The sequence below is a fragment of the Monodon monoceros genome, unplaced genomic scaffold (assembly GCF_005190385.1).
Source record: "Monodon monoceros isolate NGI ecotype Baffin Bay Population unplaced genomic scaffold, NGI_Narwhal_1 Super_Scaffold_9, whole genome shotgun sequence".
NCBI lineage: Eukaryota > Metazoa > Chordata > Mammalia > Artiodactyla > Monodontidae > Monodon > Monodon monoceros.
The window spans coordinates 7,840,540-7,854,038 of NW_021703786.1; the positions used below are offsets into that span (position 1 = coordinate 7,840,540).

The following is a 13,499-nucleotide window of genomic DNA, read 5'->3' on the forward strand; positions in this document are numbered from 1 at the left end:
AACCAAAATTACTCTACCCAGCAAAAATCTCATTCAGATTTAATGGAGAAATCAAAAGCTTTACAGACAAGCAAAAGCTAAGACAATTCAGCACCACCAAACCAGCTCTACAACAAATACTAAAGGAACTTCTCTAAGTGGGAAACACAAGAGAAGAAAAGGACCTACAAAAACAAACCCAAAACAATTAAGAAAATGGTAATACGAACATACATATCGATTATTATCTTAAATGTGAATGGATTAAATGCTTCAGCCAAAAGACACAGGCTTGCTGAATGGATACAAAAACAAGACCTATATATGTGCTGTCTGCAAGAGACCCACTTCAGACCTAGGGACACATACAGACTGAAAGTGAGGGGATGGAAAAGATATTCCATGCAAATGGAAATCAAAAGAAAGCTGCAGTAGCAATACTCATATCAGATAAAATAGACTTTAAAATAAAGAATGTTACAAGAGACAAGGAAGGACACCCACATAATGATCAAGGGATCAATCCAAGAAGATGATATAACAATTATAAATATAGATGCACCCAACACAGAAGCACCTCAATACATAAGGCAACTGCTAACAGCTATAAAAGAGGAAATCGACAGTAACACAAGAATAGTGGGGGACTTTAACACCTCACTTACACCAATGGACAGATCATCCAAGCAGAAAATTAATAAGGAAAGACAAGCATTAAATGACACAACAGACCAGATAGAGTTAATTGATATTTCTAGGACATTCCATCCAAAACTGCAGATTACACTTTCTTCTCAAGTGCGCACGGAACATTCTCCAGGATAGATCACATCTTGGGTCACAAATCAAGCCTCAATAAATTTAAGAAAATTGAAATCATATCAAGCATCTTTTCTGATCACAATGCTATGAGGTTAGAAATCAATTACAGGGAAAATAACGTAAAAAACACAAACACATGGACGCTAAACAATACGTTACTAAGTAACCAAGAAATCACTGAAGAAATCAAAAAATACCTACAGACAAAAGACAATGAAAACATGACGATCCAAAACCTATGGGATGCGGCAAAAGCAGTTCTAAGAGGGAAGTTTATAACTATACAAGCCTACCTCAAGAAACAAGAAAAATCTCAAATAAACAATCTAACCTTACACCTAAAGGAACTAGAGAAAGAAGAACAAACAACACTCAAAGTTAGCAGAAGGATAGAAATCATAAAGATCAGAGCAGAAATAAATGAAATACAAACAAAGAAAACAATAGCAAGGATCAATAAAACTAAAAGCTGGCTCTTTGAGAAGATAAACAAAATTGATAAACCATTAGCCAGACTCATCAAGAAAAAGAGGGAGAGGACTCAAATCAATAAAATTAGAAATGAAAAAGGAAAATTTACAACAGACACCGTAGAAATACAAAGCATCATAAGAGATGACTACAAGCAACTCTATGCCAATAAAATGGACAACCTGGAAGAAATGGACAAATTCTTAGGAATGCACAACCTTCTGAGACTGAACCAGGAAGAAATAGAAAATAGGAACAGACCAATCACAAGTAATGAAATTGAAACTGTGATTAAAAATCTTCCAACAAACAAAAGTCTAGGACCAGATGGCTTCACTGGTGAATTCTATCGAACATTTAGAGAAGAGCTAACACCCACCCTTCTCAAACTCTTCCAAAAAATTGCAGAGGAAGGAACACTCCCAAACTCATTCTATAAGGCCACCATCACCTTGATACCAAAACCAGACAAAGATACTACAAAAAAAGAAAATTACATACTAATATCACTGATGAACATAGATGCAAAAATCCTTAACAAAATACTAACAAAGAGAATCCAACAACACATTAAAAGGATCATACACCATGATCAAGTGGGATTTATCCCAGGGATGCAAGGATTCTTCAATATACGTAAATCAATCAATGTGATACACTATATTAACAAACTGAAGGATAAAAACCATATGATCATCTCAATAGATGCAGGAAAAGCTTTTGACAAAATTCAACACCCATTTATAATTAAAAGCTCTCCAGAAAGTGGGCACAGAGGGAACCTACCTCAACATAATAAAGGCCATATACGACAAACCCACAGCAAACATCATTCTCAAGGGTGAAAAACTGAAAGCATTTCCGCTAAGATCAGGAACAAGACAAGGAGGTCCACTCTCACCACTATTATTCAACAAAGTTTTGGAAGTCCTAGCCATGGCAATCAGAGAAGAAAAAGAAATAAAACAAATACAAATTGGAAAAGAAGAAGTAAAATTGTCACTATTTGCAGATGACATGATACTATATATAGAGAATCCTAAAGATGCCATCAGAAAACTACTAGAGCTAATCAATGAATTTGGTAAAGTTGCAGGATACAAAATTAATGCACAGAAATCTCTTGCATTCCTATACACTAACGATGAAAAATCTGAAAGAAAAATTAAGCAGACACTCCCATTTACCATTGCAACAAAAAGAATAAAATACCTAGGAATAAACCTACCTAGGGAGACAAAAGACCTGTATGCAGAAAGCTATAAAATACTGATGAAAGAAATTAAAGATGATACCAACAGATGGAGAGATATACCATGTTCTTAGATTGGAAGAATCAATATTGTGAAAATGACTATAATGCCCAAAGCAATCTACAGATTCAATGCAATCCCTATCAAATTACCAATGGCATCTTTCACAGAGCTAGAACAAAAAATCTTAAAATTTGTATGGAGACACAAAAGACCCCAAATAGCCAAAGCAGTCTTGAGGGGAAAAAATGGAGCTGGAGGAATCAGACTCCCTGACTTCAGACTATACTACCAAGCTACAGTAATCAAGACAATATGGTACTGGCACAAAAACAGAAACATGGATCAATGGAACAAGATAGAAAGCCCAGAGATAAACCCACACACCTATGGTCAACTAATCTATGACAAAGGAGGCAAGGATATACAATGGAGAAAAGACAGTCTCTTCAATAAGTGGTGCTGGGAAAACTGGACAGCTACATGTATTAGAACACTCCCTAACACCATATACAAAAATAAACTCAAAATGGATTAGAGACCTAAATGTAAGACCAGACACTATAAAACTCTTAGAGGAAAACATAGGAAGAACACTCTTTGACATAAATCACAGCAAGATCTTTTTTGATCCACCTCCTAGAGTAATGAAAATGAAAATAAAAACAAAAATAAACAAATGGGACCTAATGAAACTTCAAAGCTTTTGCACAGCAAAGGAAACCATAAACAAGACGAAAAGACAACCCTCAGAATCGGAGAAAATATTTGCAAACGAAGCAACGGACAAAGGATTAATCTCTAAAATATACAAGCAGCTCATGTGGCTTAATATCAAAAAAATAAACAACCCAATCCAAAACTGGGCAGAAGACCTAAATAGACATTTCTCCAAAGAAGACATAACGATGGCCAAGAAGCACATGAAAAGCTGCTCAACATCACTAATTATTAGAGAAATGCAAATCAAAACTTCAATGAGGTATCACCTCACACCAGTTAGAATGGGCATCAACAGAAAATCTACAAACAACAAATGCTGGAGAGGGTGTGGAGAAAAGGGAACCCTCTTGCACTGTTGGTGGGAATGTAAATTGATACAGCCACTATGGAGAACAGTACGGAGGTTCCTTAAAAAACTAAAAATAGAACTACCATATGACCCAGCAATCCCACTACTGGGCATATACCCAGAGAAAACCATAATTCAGAAAGACACATGAACCCACCCCAATGTTCATTGCAGCACTAGTTACAATAGCTAGGTTGTGGAAGCAACCTAAATGCCCATCAACAGACGAATGGATAAAGACAATGTGGTACATATATACAATGGAATATTACTCAGCCTCAAAAAGGCATGAAATTGGGTCATTTGTAGAGACATGGGTGGATCTAGAGGCTGTCATACAGAGTGAAGTCAGTTAGAAAAACAAATATTGTATAGTAATGTATATATGTGGAACCTAGAAAAATGGTACAGATGAACTGGTTTGCAGGGCAGAAATTGAGACACAGATGTAGAGAACAAATGTACAGACACCAAGGGGGGAAAGCAGCGGGGTGGTGGTGGTGGTGGTGTGATGAATTGGGAGATTGGGATTGATATGTATACACTGATGTGTATGAAACGGATGACTAATAAGAACCTGCTGTATAAAAAAATAAAACAAAATTCAAAAATTCAAAAAAAAGAAGTTATTGTCTAGATTAATGACCCAAAAGAATCTCATGATTAAATCACTTGTGCTAAAAGCTCTTACAAGTAAATTTCCCCAAATGAACAGTCTATTCTCTGGCTTCTCTTAGTTCTTAACCACAGTGGTTTTCCATATTTTGAAAATAAGTTATAAAGGTACACTGGAAAGCACTCAGTTCTATATCATATAACAGGTCAAGAAACAGCTACGCAATAGTGAGAGTTCCAAAGCAGAGTCAATCACACTTGTCTTTATGAATTCTGATAAGCCTAAATTAAAAAATAAACCTCTACAAAATCAGTTCTTACAATGATTTGCTCAACACTAAAGGTGCAAAGTTCTTACATTATAGTTTTACCCATTACAATGTAGCACAGAAATAAGTTTGATTTAGAATACGATCTCATCAAAATGTAATGAACATAAATACATTTCCAGCTAATAGAAAATGAAATGTGAAGAACTTATCAGTAATGTTTCAGAGCATTGCACAATAAGCTACCTAATACCTATACGACAGCAAGCCAATGCTATCATGGTAGTAAGCAAATGCTAAATTTTAACTTCTCATGTGATTATACTACTTAAATATTTCCAACTAATTTAAGGAGAAAAAGTAACCACACATTACACATTATGGAGATCATAAATAAGTCTTCTAACTTCCCCATGCATCTACTTACAGCTCAACAGCCTCTATTATACACAGGCAATAGGAATAGGAAAAAGGGGGGCTTCCTGCTCCACTTTTAATAAATTGCAGAGGCATAACATTTTCTCAGCATCATTTTATTAACAAAAAGTGCCAACTGTTTTGAAGAAAAGCAAACCATGAATCACACAGCATTCGGCAAGACACTAGACATGGAAAGGGGAACAATATTCATTAAGTAAAAAATAAGCAGATGAGATGCCTCTCACGTGTATATATTCATGCTTTTTCAATAGTCTCTTAGTCAACTTTCAGTGTAATTTTCACAAATAGCATAGCAGCTCAAAAACAAATGCAAGAGCACAATGATGAAGTTTGGCAATTATTTTGGACTAATTCTGAGTATGAAGGTAAACTTTATACCACAGTTTCATGTAAGCCACAGTACAATATATAGGAATCTTTAAATGTATTGACACTGAAATCAATGTCCAACTAATGAAAATAAAGGAGAAAACAGGGTTTTAAAATACCCGTTACATTATAATTGTTTAGTAAGAAGCAGAAAAAACGAAATAATTTTAAATGTTCTTACATGTGTTCATACGACCAGAAACATAACCAATCCATATTAACTTAATTCATTTAAAATTACATTTGTAAAGGTCACACAAAAGAAAGCTTAGGTGTCATTAATTAGTGTGCCTGCACTTGAACAAACAAGAAAAGATAAATAAATTAACCTCAGTCAGTCAACGTATTCCAAAGAGGAGATTCAGTCTAGTGTTACTTCAGTTATCCACATAAAGTGTCTACAGGGAAGAATCTACACATTAGTAATATTTCTGCTCACTAATCTACAGGCACTAGTGAAACTATAAACTATAATTAAAACCCAAAATATAAAGGTGGTCATTTAAACACAACTGAGTGTCTAGCCAAGACAGAAGAGCACCGATACTGAGCAGGTTACTGAATGCATGCACTGTCTCCAGGTACGTTTCCTGGCAGTTAATTGCCCTTCTGTTACAGTAGACAAACTGCCTTTTATGAATATACTATTTACTAAATTAATTGAGGCTACACTGTTATTTCATTACATTACACAGAATTCTTCCCACACAACTTTTTCCTGTGTACTAATGTCTTACACTAGAATTGTGCTACTTTCTAAAGTTTCAGAATTACTATTTCAAGTAGAGATGATGAAAAAAATAAGACCAAATCTGATTATCTGACTGTTGACAAGTTTGAGCACCAACTACAGCAAAATACAAGGTAGCTTGCAAGTCAGTTTTCTTGATTTGAAAATTACCTTCCACTGCTTTCATCAGTATTGAAGCTGAGATCTTCAGGGCCTATTTGTTCACCATCAGGAAAACTGGAACGTGTATCTAGGAGAAAAAAAAGAGTTAACATTTTTAAAAGACCAGTATTTTCTTTTCCTTATCTCGAAACGATCTTACCAAGTGTGTTGTTTAAGTGATAAAGATGTGCTGGGTTGTGAACAAATCTCTATTTTTAGAGAATTTTTGATCTGAGTCAAGTGTAACAAACACAAAGGGAAAATAAAGGAGAAAAAACCAAAATGTGTAATAGACGCCCACAATTAGAAGACGAAAGGCATTGCCTGACTTTGTCGCCCTGGGGACACTATGGGAGCAGCTAAAGAAGGGAATAGGAAACGATGACGATGCACGCTCTAAAGACTGATTTTGTAAATATAAAATGTATTTCAAAGCCAATTAAACTGCGCATGCAAATATCACTACAAAAACTCATCAGCACTCAAGATAACTTGCCTGAAATTTGGCTGCTTCTTCTATAAGCAGAGAAGATTGCTAAGAGTACCTTAATACCTAAAAAATCATCAAGTGACTGAGTCTGTACTAAGAAAGACACTAGAATATCAGAGAAATATGTAAAATATAAAGCCGACAATTAACATAAGCCTGACAATGTTGTTATTCCAGGAACTCTTATAGAGGAACGCTCAGATTGATCGTTAAGGTCTCTGGATAAAATATTAACAGTGGCGGATGGATGTTAGACTTATTGTGGTGATCATTTTGCATTGTATACATATATCAAATCATTATGCTGTATACCTAAAGTAAAACAAAACAAAATACTAACAATGGGTTTCTCTCAGTGAGTTTTTTCCTAAGACTTTTTTAGGAGGAAGTGGTAATAAAATCAATGATTCCATAATCAGCATCCATTTCTAAGAAGTCAGAAAGAGTTATCTTTAAAAAAGTTCCCTTATTAGCTAGGCTACAAATATCTCTGAAAAGAAAAAAAAAAAAAAATCTGAAACCTCCCCAGGGGCTGGCAACATTTTCTACAAAGGAGCAGATAGTAAATATTTAGGCACTGCAGGCCACAAATGTTCTCCATGGAAAAGTCTTTTTTGTTTGGCTTGTTTTTTTTTTTCCATTCTCAGGTCATGGGCTGTACCAAAGCAGGTTGCCAACACTTGCTCCACCCAGTAAGTAGCATGCATTAGGTGGTGTCTGACCGCCTACCAAATTTTTTCAGTACGCGCACCATTTAGTTTATCCCACAGAATGTCGTCTCACAAATGACAATAATTTAAAAAAGAAAAAGCAGCAGAAGCAGCAAAGCAGAAGCAGAAAGAGAAGCAAAGGAAGCAGCAGAAGAAATGGTTTAATTAATCCCCATGAAATGACGTCATGGGTTGCACCTTCATCCGGCAGCCGTGCCATGAAGGAGTCGCTAAATCTGCCCAGGCTGGCGCGCTCCTCCTGCTCCTCGTCCTCAGCGTCACATTCAATATCACTGTCGCTACTCATTCCTGGCAGGAAAGAAGCAGAGAACATGTTTCTGACAAGTAACCACTGCAAGAAAAAGGCAATCTCCCTATCATAAATTGAGATTCCTAGTGAATTTTACACTGAATGCCAAGAAAACAGAAGATACCAAGCAAACAAAACAAAGAAAAAAGTAACCACACAAACCTAAGTTCTCTTTAGTTATTTAGAGCAGTATTTATTTTCGTCCTCAAAAATTAAAACTGCCCTTTCCACAGTACCTGAAAAGTTAGAATCTGAAGCCAGTATTAATTTCATTATACTGAGAACACTTTTTCCAAGGCAAACATAGGTTTTTTCCCCCCTAAAGAGTCATAAGAGATAACAGCTCTTTTAATCCTGATTCAACAGTTTCTAGCCTAAAACATATATAAACACTCATAAATACAAATACGTATTTACACTTATATTTAGCTACGTGTATAAAAAAATTCCAGTAATTTTAGCAATAAGTGAGTTACTGTCCCATTTGGGCCTCCAATTTTGTTTTTTGCATATGAGTAGGTTTTTAAAAGAAAAGTTCTATAGAATTTTTATAGTACAGAAATTACTTCTGTTTCAACAAGACAGTGATCAAGAAAATCTGAAAATCTTTCTGCTACAAACCCTTATAAATGCTAGATAAAATATAAACTTAAAAATTTTAATGAACAGCTATATTTAAAAGAACGAATGGAAATCCATAGGTATAGAGACAAAAAGGATATGGAAAACTAGTGGGGTAGATGCAGTTGCCCCAGAGAGCTTGATACGGAAGTCTTTAATACTCTGTTGGGGATAGGAAAAAACCTCTGGATCCAACATAGAAAGGGAGTTGAAAGTGAGACTAAAACTGCACTCCCTGCAAAAAGCTAAAACTCTTACTGAAAGAATAAACTAAATAATTCTGTCTACTGTCACAGGAAGACAGCAGGGAATTTTGTCTTGTTTCTGGGCTCAGCTCACCTCAGAATTCAAACTAAGGCCTGTGAGCATCATTTAAGTTTGTGATTAAGGTTGAGGTTCAAATCTTAGGAAAGTAACATAAAAACTGGTCAGGAGCTAGTGTGATCCGAATAAAGCAATTTATTCCTCTAGAGGGAAGGTTCTAGGTAAGATGAAGCAAGCACATTCCACCCCATCTTTCCCACTGAATGCAGCTATAAAACCTGGACAGAATGCATGAAGTGGCTATTTGAGGATTCTGAAAAGTAAATAGGGACAGGCATATTGGTGTAGACAAGAATTTGAAGTACCAACAAATTGGCAGATTTAAACAAGACCCAGAGTCTCATAAAATCATATTAAAAATGTCCAGGATACAATCCAAAATTGCTTCACCGTATGAAAAACCAGGTAAAGACAAGAACGAACATCAGTGCTGAGATGACAGAGATAATGTTGAAATTATCTAACACAGACTAAAGCAGATATAAAAATGCTCATGAATAGTCTTGAAACATATTTAAAAGACCTCTCTGGTGAGAAGCTTCCACAATCCAGGTCACAACAATTATAGTGGCGGGGGGTGGGAGGGATGATTCTCACAAGGGGTAGAAAAAGTCTCAAAAAGTTATGTTCCAATCAAAATTTACAAACAAGGCAGACAATCTACTTGAAGTAAGAGTCAGCAGATATACAAATAGAAGGATAATACCATGAATTTTTTCACAAAATTCTGTTTAATGTGGAAAAGGACAGATTTTTTTTTAATTACTAGACTTTTCAGATATAGTCATTAAAATTAAACTATTAATAGATGAATTTAGGCAAGGTTGAAAAACTTAAAGACAGAACTGAGAAAATTAACCAGAGTTTTAAAGAACAATGAGATTGCCGTTATAAAAAAGAGGTTAAGAAACACAGGGATAAAAAAGGAATGGTTCAAACTGTGTCAACTAGACAGCCATAAAGACAGCAAAGGAGAGACAATATATTAAGAGAAAATGGCCAAGAATTCTCCATAATTAATGAAAAACATTCTGAATTGAATGGAAATAAAAGTACAACATATCAAAAGTTTGGGGATGTGGCTAGAGCAGTGCTTAAAGATAAAGTTACAGCATCAAATGCTTATATTAGAAGAGAAAAAGGCCTAAAAGTAATGGTCTAAGCATTTACTTTAAGAAACTAGAAAAAAAAGAGTAAATAAACTTGGGTAAAAGGAAATAAAGAACAGAAATTAAATTAGCAGGAAAACAAAAGAAAAAGAAATCATTGAAACAAGAGTTGTTTGAAAACGCCAATAAAACTGAAAAGCTTCTAGGTAGACCAAGACAAAAGAGAGTAAAAAAAAAGGAATAAAAGAGGGGACATCACTAGAGATTCTACAGACATTAAAAGGGTAATAAGGGAACAGTATAAAAAACTTTATGCTCTTGAAATCAAGAACACTGATGAAATGGACAAATTCTTTGATAGACACAAACTACCAAAATTCATTCAGGTAAAAATAACCTGAATAGGTATTTTAAGTATTAAAGAAACGGAATTTGTAGCTTAAAAAACTATCAACAGGGACTTCCTTGGGACTTCCCAGGTGGCGCAGTGGTTAAGAATCGGCCTGCCAACGCAGGGGACAGGTTTGTGCCCTGGTCCAGGAACATCCCACATGCCGCAGAGCAAATAAGCCCGTGCGCCACAACTACTGAGCCTGCGCTCTAGAACCCGTGAGCCACAACTACTGAAGCCCGTGCGCCTAGAGCCCGTAATCTGCAACAAAAGAAGCCACCGCAATGAGAAGCCCATGCACCACAACGAAGAGTGGCCCCCGCTCAGCACAACTAGAGAGAAAGACCGCTCGCAGCAACGAAGACCCAATGCAGCCAAAAATAAATAAATAAATTTTAAGGAAAAAAAAAAAAAGATCAACAAAGAAAACTGTAGCCCCAGATGGCTTTACTGGTGAATTCCTTCTCTTCTGTTTTCAATAAGAGTTTGTGTAGTACTATTTCTCCCTTAAATATTTTGAAGATAGGCTGGATGTGTGGACGTTTCTGAAATTTCCTTACTAAGCAAAGGAAAAAACTTTCCTGCTCTCAAGAGTCAAGAGTGATACTTAACTGTTTAGAGAATAAACCAGCTACTTGCATGAAGCACCACCTCCACCTTCTGGCCCTTCATGGAACTGCTGCTGAAAACTCAAACCCACATGAGTTACTGAAATTCTAGGCACAAATTTGACCTCTTCGTACTAGTGTTTCTGAACTCCTGACATATATTAACCTCCAGGATTCACAAACGAGGAACTGGAATTCTCAGGAATTCCCCAAATCTCAAGTTATTCTTTAAACACTTACGATATTTTTCAAACTCTAATAAAGTTATATATCTTTTAAAATTTTTGGTTAGTTTGTAGTATTTACAAGAACTGTAGCCTACAGTGAATATTCAAATACTGGAAAATGCTGGGAACATTACTGGGTAATAGTTGAATAATGTACACTTAGAACTCTTTGTAAGGTTTATAGCACTACATGGAATCACATCAAAAATGCCAATATGGGGGGGGCTTCCTTGGTGGCTCGGTGGGTGGGAGTCCGCCTGCCGATGCAGGGGGCGCGGGTTCGTGCCCCGGTCCAGGAGGATCCCGCCTGCCGCCAGGCGGGTGGGCCCGTGGGCCGTGGCCGCTGGGCCTGCGCGTCCGGAGCCTGTGCTCTTAGGCGGGAGGGGCCGCAGCAGTGAGAGGACTGCGTACCGCAAAAAAAAAAAAAAAAAAAAAGCCAATACGGGGACTTCCCTGGTGGCGCAGTGGTTAAGAATCCGCCTGCCAATGCAGGGAACACGGGTTCGAGCCCTGGTCCGGGAAGAGCCCACATGCCACGGAGCAACTAAGCCCGTGCACAACTACTGAGCCTGCGCTCTAGAGCCCGCTCGCCACAACTACTGAAGCCCGTGCGCCTAGAGTCCGTGCTCCGCCAACAAGAGAAGCCACCGCAATGAGAAGCACGTGCACGAAGAGTAGTCCCCGCTCGCCACAACTAGAGAAAGCCCGTGCGCTGCAATGAAGACCCAACGTAGCCAAAAATAAATCTATTTAAAAAAATGCCAATATGAGGAATTCTTTTACTTTTGAAACTTCCTATTTCTTGGAGCACCACTCACAGAATTCCTGTATAGTATAGACTCATTAATATTTACATAGCAGCAGACAGGGCCATGAACACATACTTATAAAATGGCAACAGCTATAGCCAGGGCTGATTTGACTGCAATTGCTTCTTTTCAAGGTGCTCCCATTGATCTTAACCTTTGATTCTAGGTACCAGCATTTCCAGTTTATACTTTCAACTTGCCATTAGTGGATTCTTCCAAAGCAGTCATGTTTCTCTGTTTTTTTCTGTTTTGTTTTGTTTTTAATTCATTTTTTGGCCACGTCATGCAGTATGTGGGATCTTAGTTCCCCGACCAGGGACTGTTCCTGTGCCCCATGCAGTGGACGCGTGGAGTCTTAACCACTGGACCGCCAGGAAGTCCCCATGTTTCTGTGTTGACTGTTAAGATGAACAGGAGAACCAGAATAATTTTTTCCGGTTTTCTGATTTCTTGACTTACTTTTCTTAGGATTCAGAAAAACATGCATTTCCCAAGAAGCGTTGGAAACAAATTCCTGCATGAAAACACTGCTTGTTTTTTTATCAAGTCCTAAGATCTGAAGTTCCCTAGCTCTGTGAATGTAATGAGAAAAACAAATTGGTCTCTTGACCTCTAGCTTAATAGTTGACCTATGGGGTCACCAGGTCCTGTACAACCCATTGACATCAGTGAGAGCAAGTAAACACAACATAAGGTCAAATACTTTCATTTTTTGGAAATGAAAGTAGCTACTGTCAAGTAACAGGTCACAAGCTATTTGCTATGTGCCTTGCCTCATACACTGCAATGTCTACCCACTGCATTAAGTAAAGGTTAAAGCAAACTAGTGATATTTCACCAACTATAAGAAATTTGAATACAGGACCTTTCTTAATCTCACCAGAAGGTGTCAACAAGTTTTCACAAAACTGGCTGTCAATGATAATTATTGTAAGATACCATTAAATGGAAGATGCTTCAGAGATGTTCATGTGGGGGAAAAAAACCCCAAAATCAACCCTGCATCTTAAAGTAAAATGTGAAATAAGGTATTTCTATATCAATCACCTACCATATTTTTTGAGTATCCACTATATGCTCAGTAGTCGAAAGCTAACTTTTGAGTTATAACGCCCTTATTCAGGGGTGCTCAAACTTCAGCTGCTTGGAAAATACATTAACCACCTGGTAGACCAAACACTAATGCTTCACTTGCCTTCCTCCTTTCCAGCAGAACCTCAATGTTGTTCAGCCGTCTTCCCTTCTCCAAGTGGCCACGTGGAATGGATCAGGGAGGGGAACCAAATGTTCAGACTTTGCCAAGTTTCCTTGTTTTTTCACTACTGATTAATGAGATGTGCTCTCATTGATAAACATTGATAAACAGAGACATATAAAATGAAATAATCCTCCCCTACTCCCAGAACGTTTTTCTGACTCCATATAAAGTTTGGAGCTGCAGCAACCACCTTGCCATCCTGAGGGGAGCTAAGCCAACTCACTTAGAATGGCAGAGCAAAAGATGCGGGGACGGGGCTGGTGGGAGGAAATGAGTTCTTGATGACATTAAGCAGGTAAATTTTCCAACCTTGAAACTGCCCTACCAGAGTCAGGTGAGACTTCTTGTTAATACAAGACAGTAAATCTTCCTATTGCTTAAACCAGCTGATTGGGTTTTTGTAACTTATGTCTTCATTGATACACCAAAAGGGATCAGCAATGCTGGAGCATCAGACTT

The 13,499-nt window shown here is 37.3% G+C and overlaps 1 protein-coding gene across 3 annotated transcripts in view; it reads right to left on the reverse strand.

Moving 5' to 3' along the window:
* Window positions 1–4,997: 4,997 nt before the first annotated feature.
* The window catches only part of TRIM37 (tripartite motif containing 37), a 114,699-nt gene continuing 106,197 nt past the window's right edge, over window positions 4,998–13,499 (reverse strand). For 2 of the 3 annotated variants that reach the window (XM_029211623.1, XM_029211624.1), the window contains exons 23-24: window positions 7,582–7,692; window positions 4,998–6,271 (exon numbers count right to left, since the gene is read on the reverse strand). In XM_029211623.1, coding sequence (XP_029067456.1) covers window positions 6,189–6,271; window positions 7,582–7,692 — 194 coding nt within the window. In that variant the 3' untranslated portion in view covers window positions 4,998–6,188. The remainder of the gene's footprint in view (window positions 6,272–7,581; window positions 7,693–13,499) is intronic. The other variant, XM_029211625.1, reaches the window with a different exon arrangement.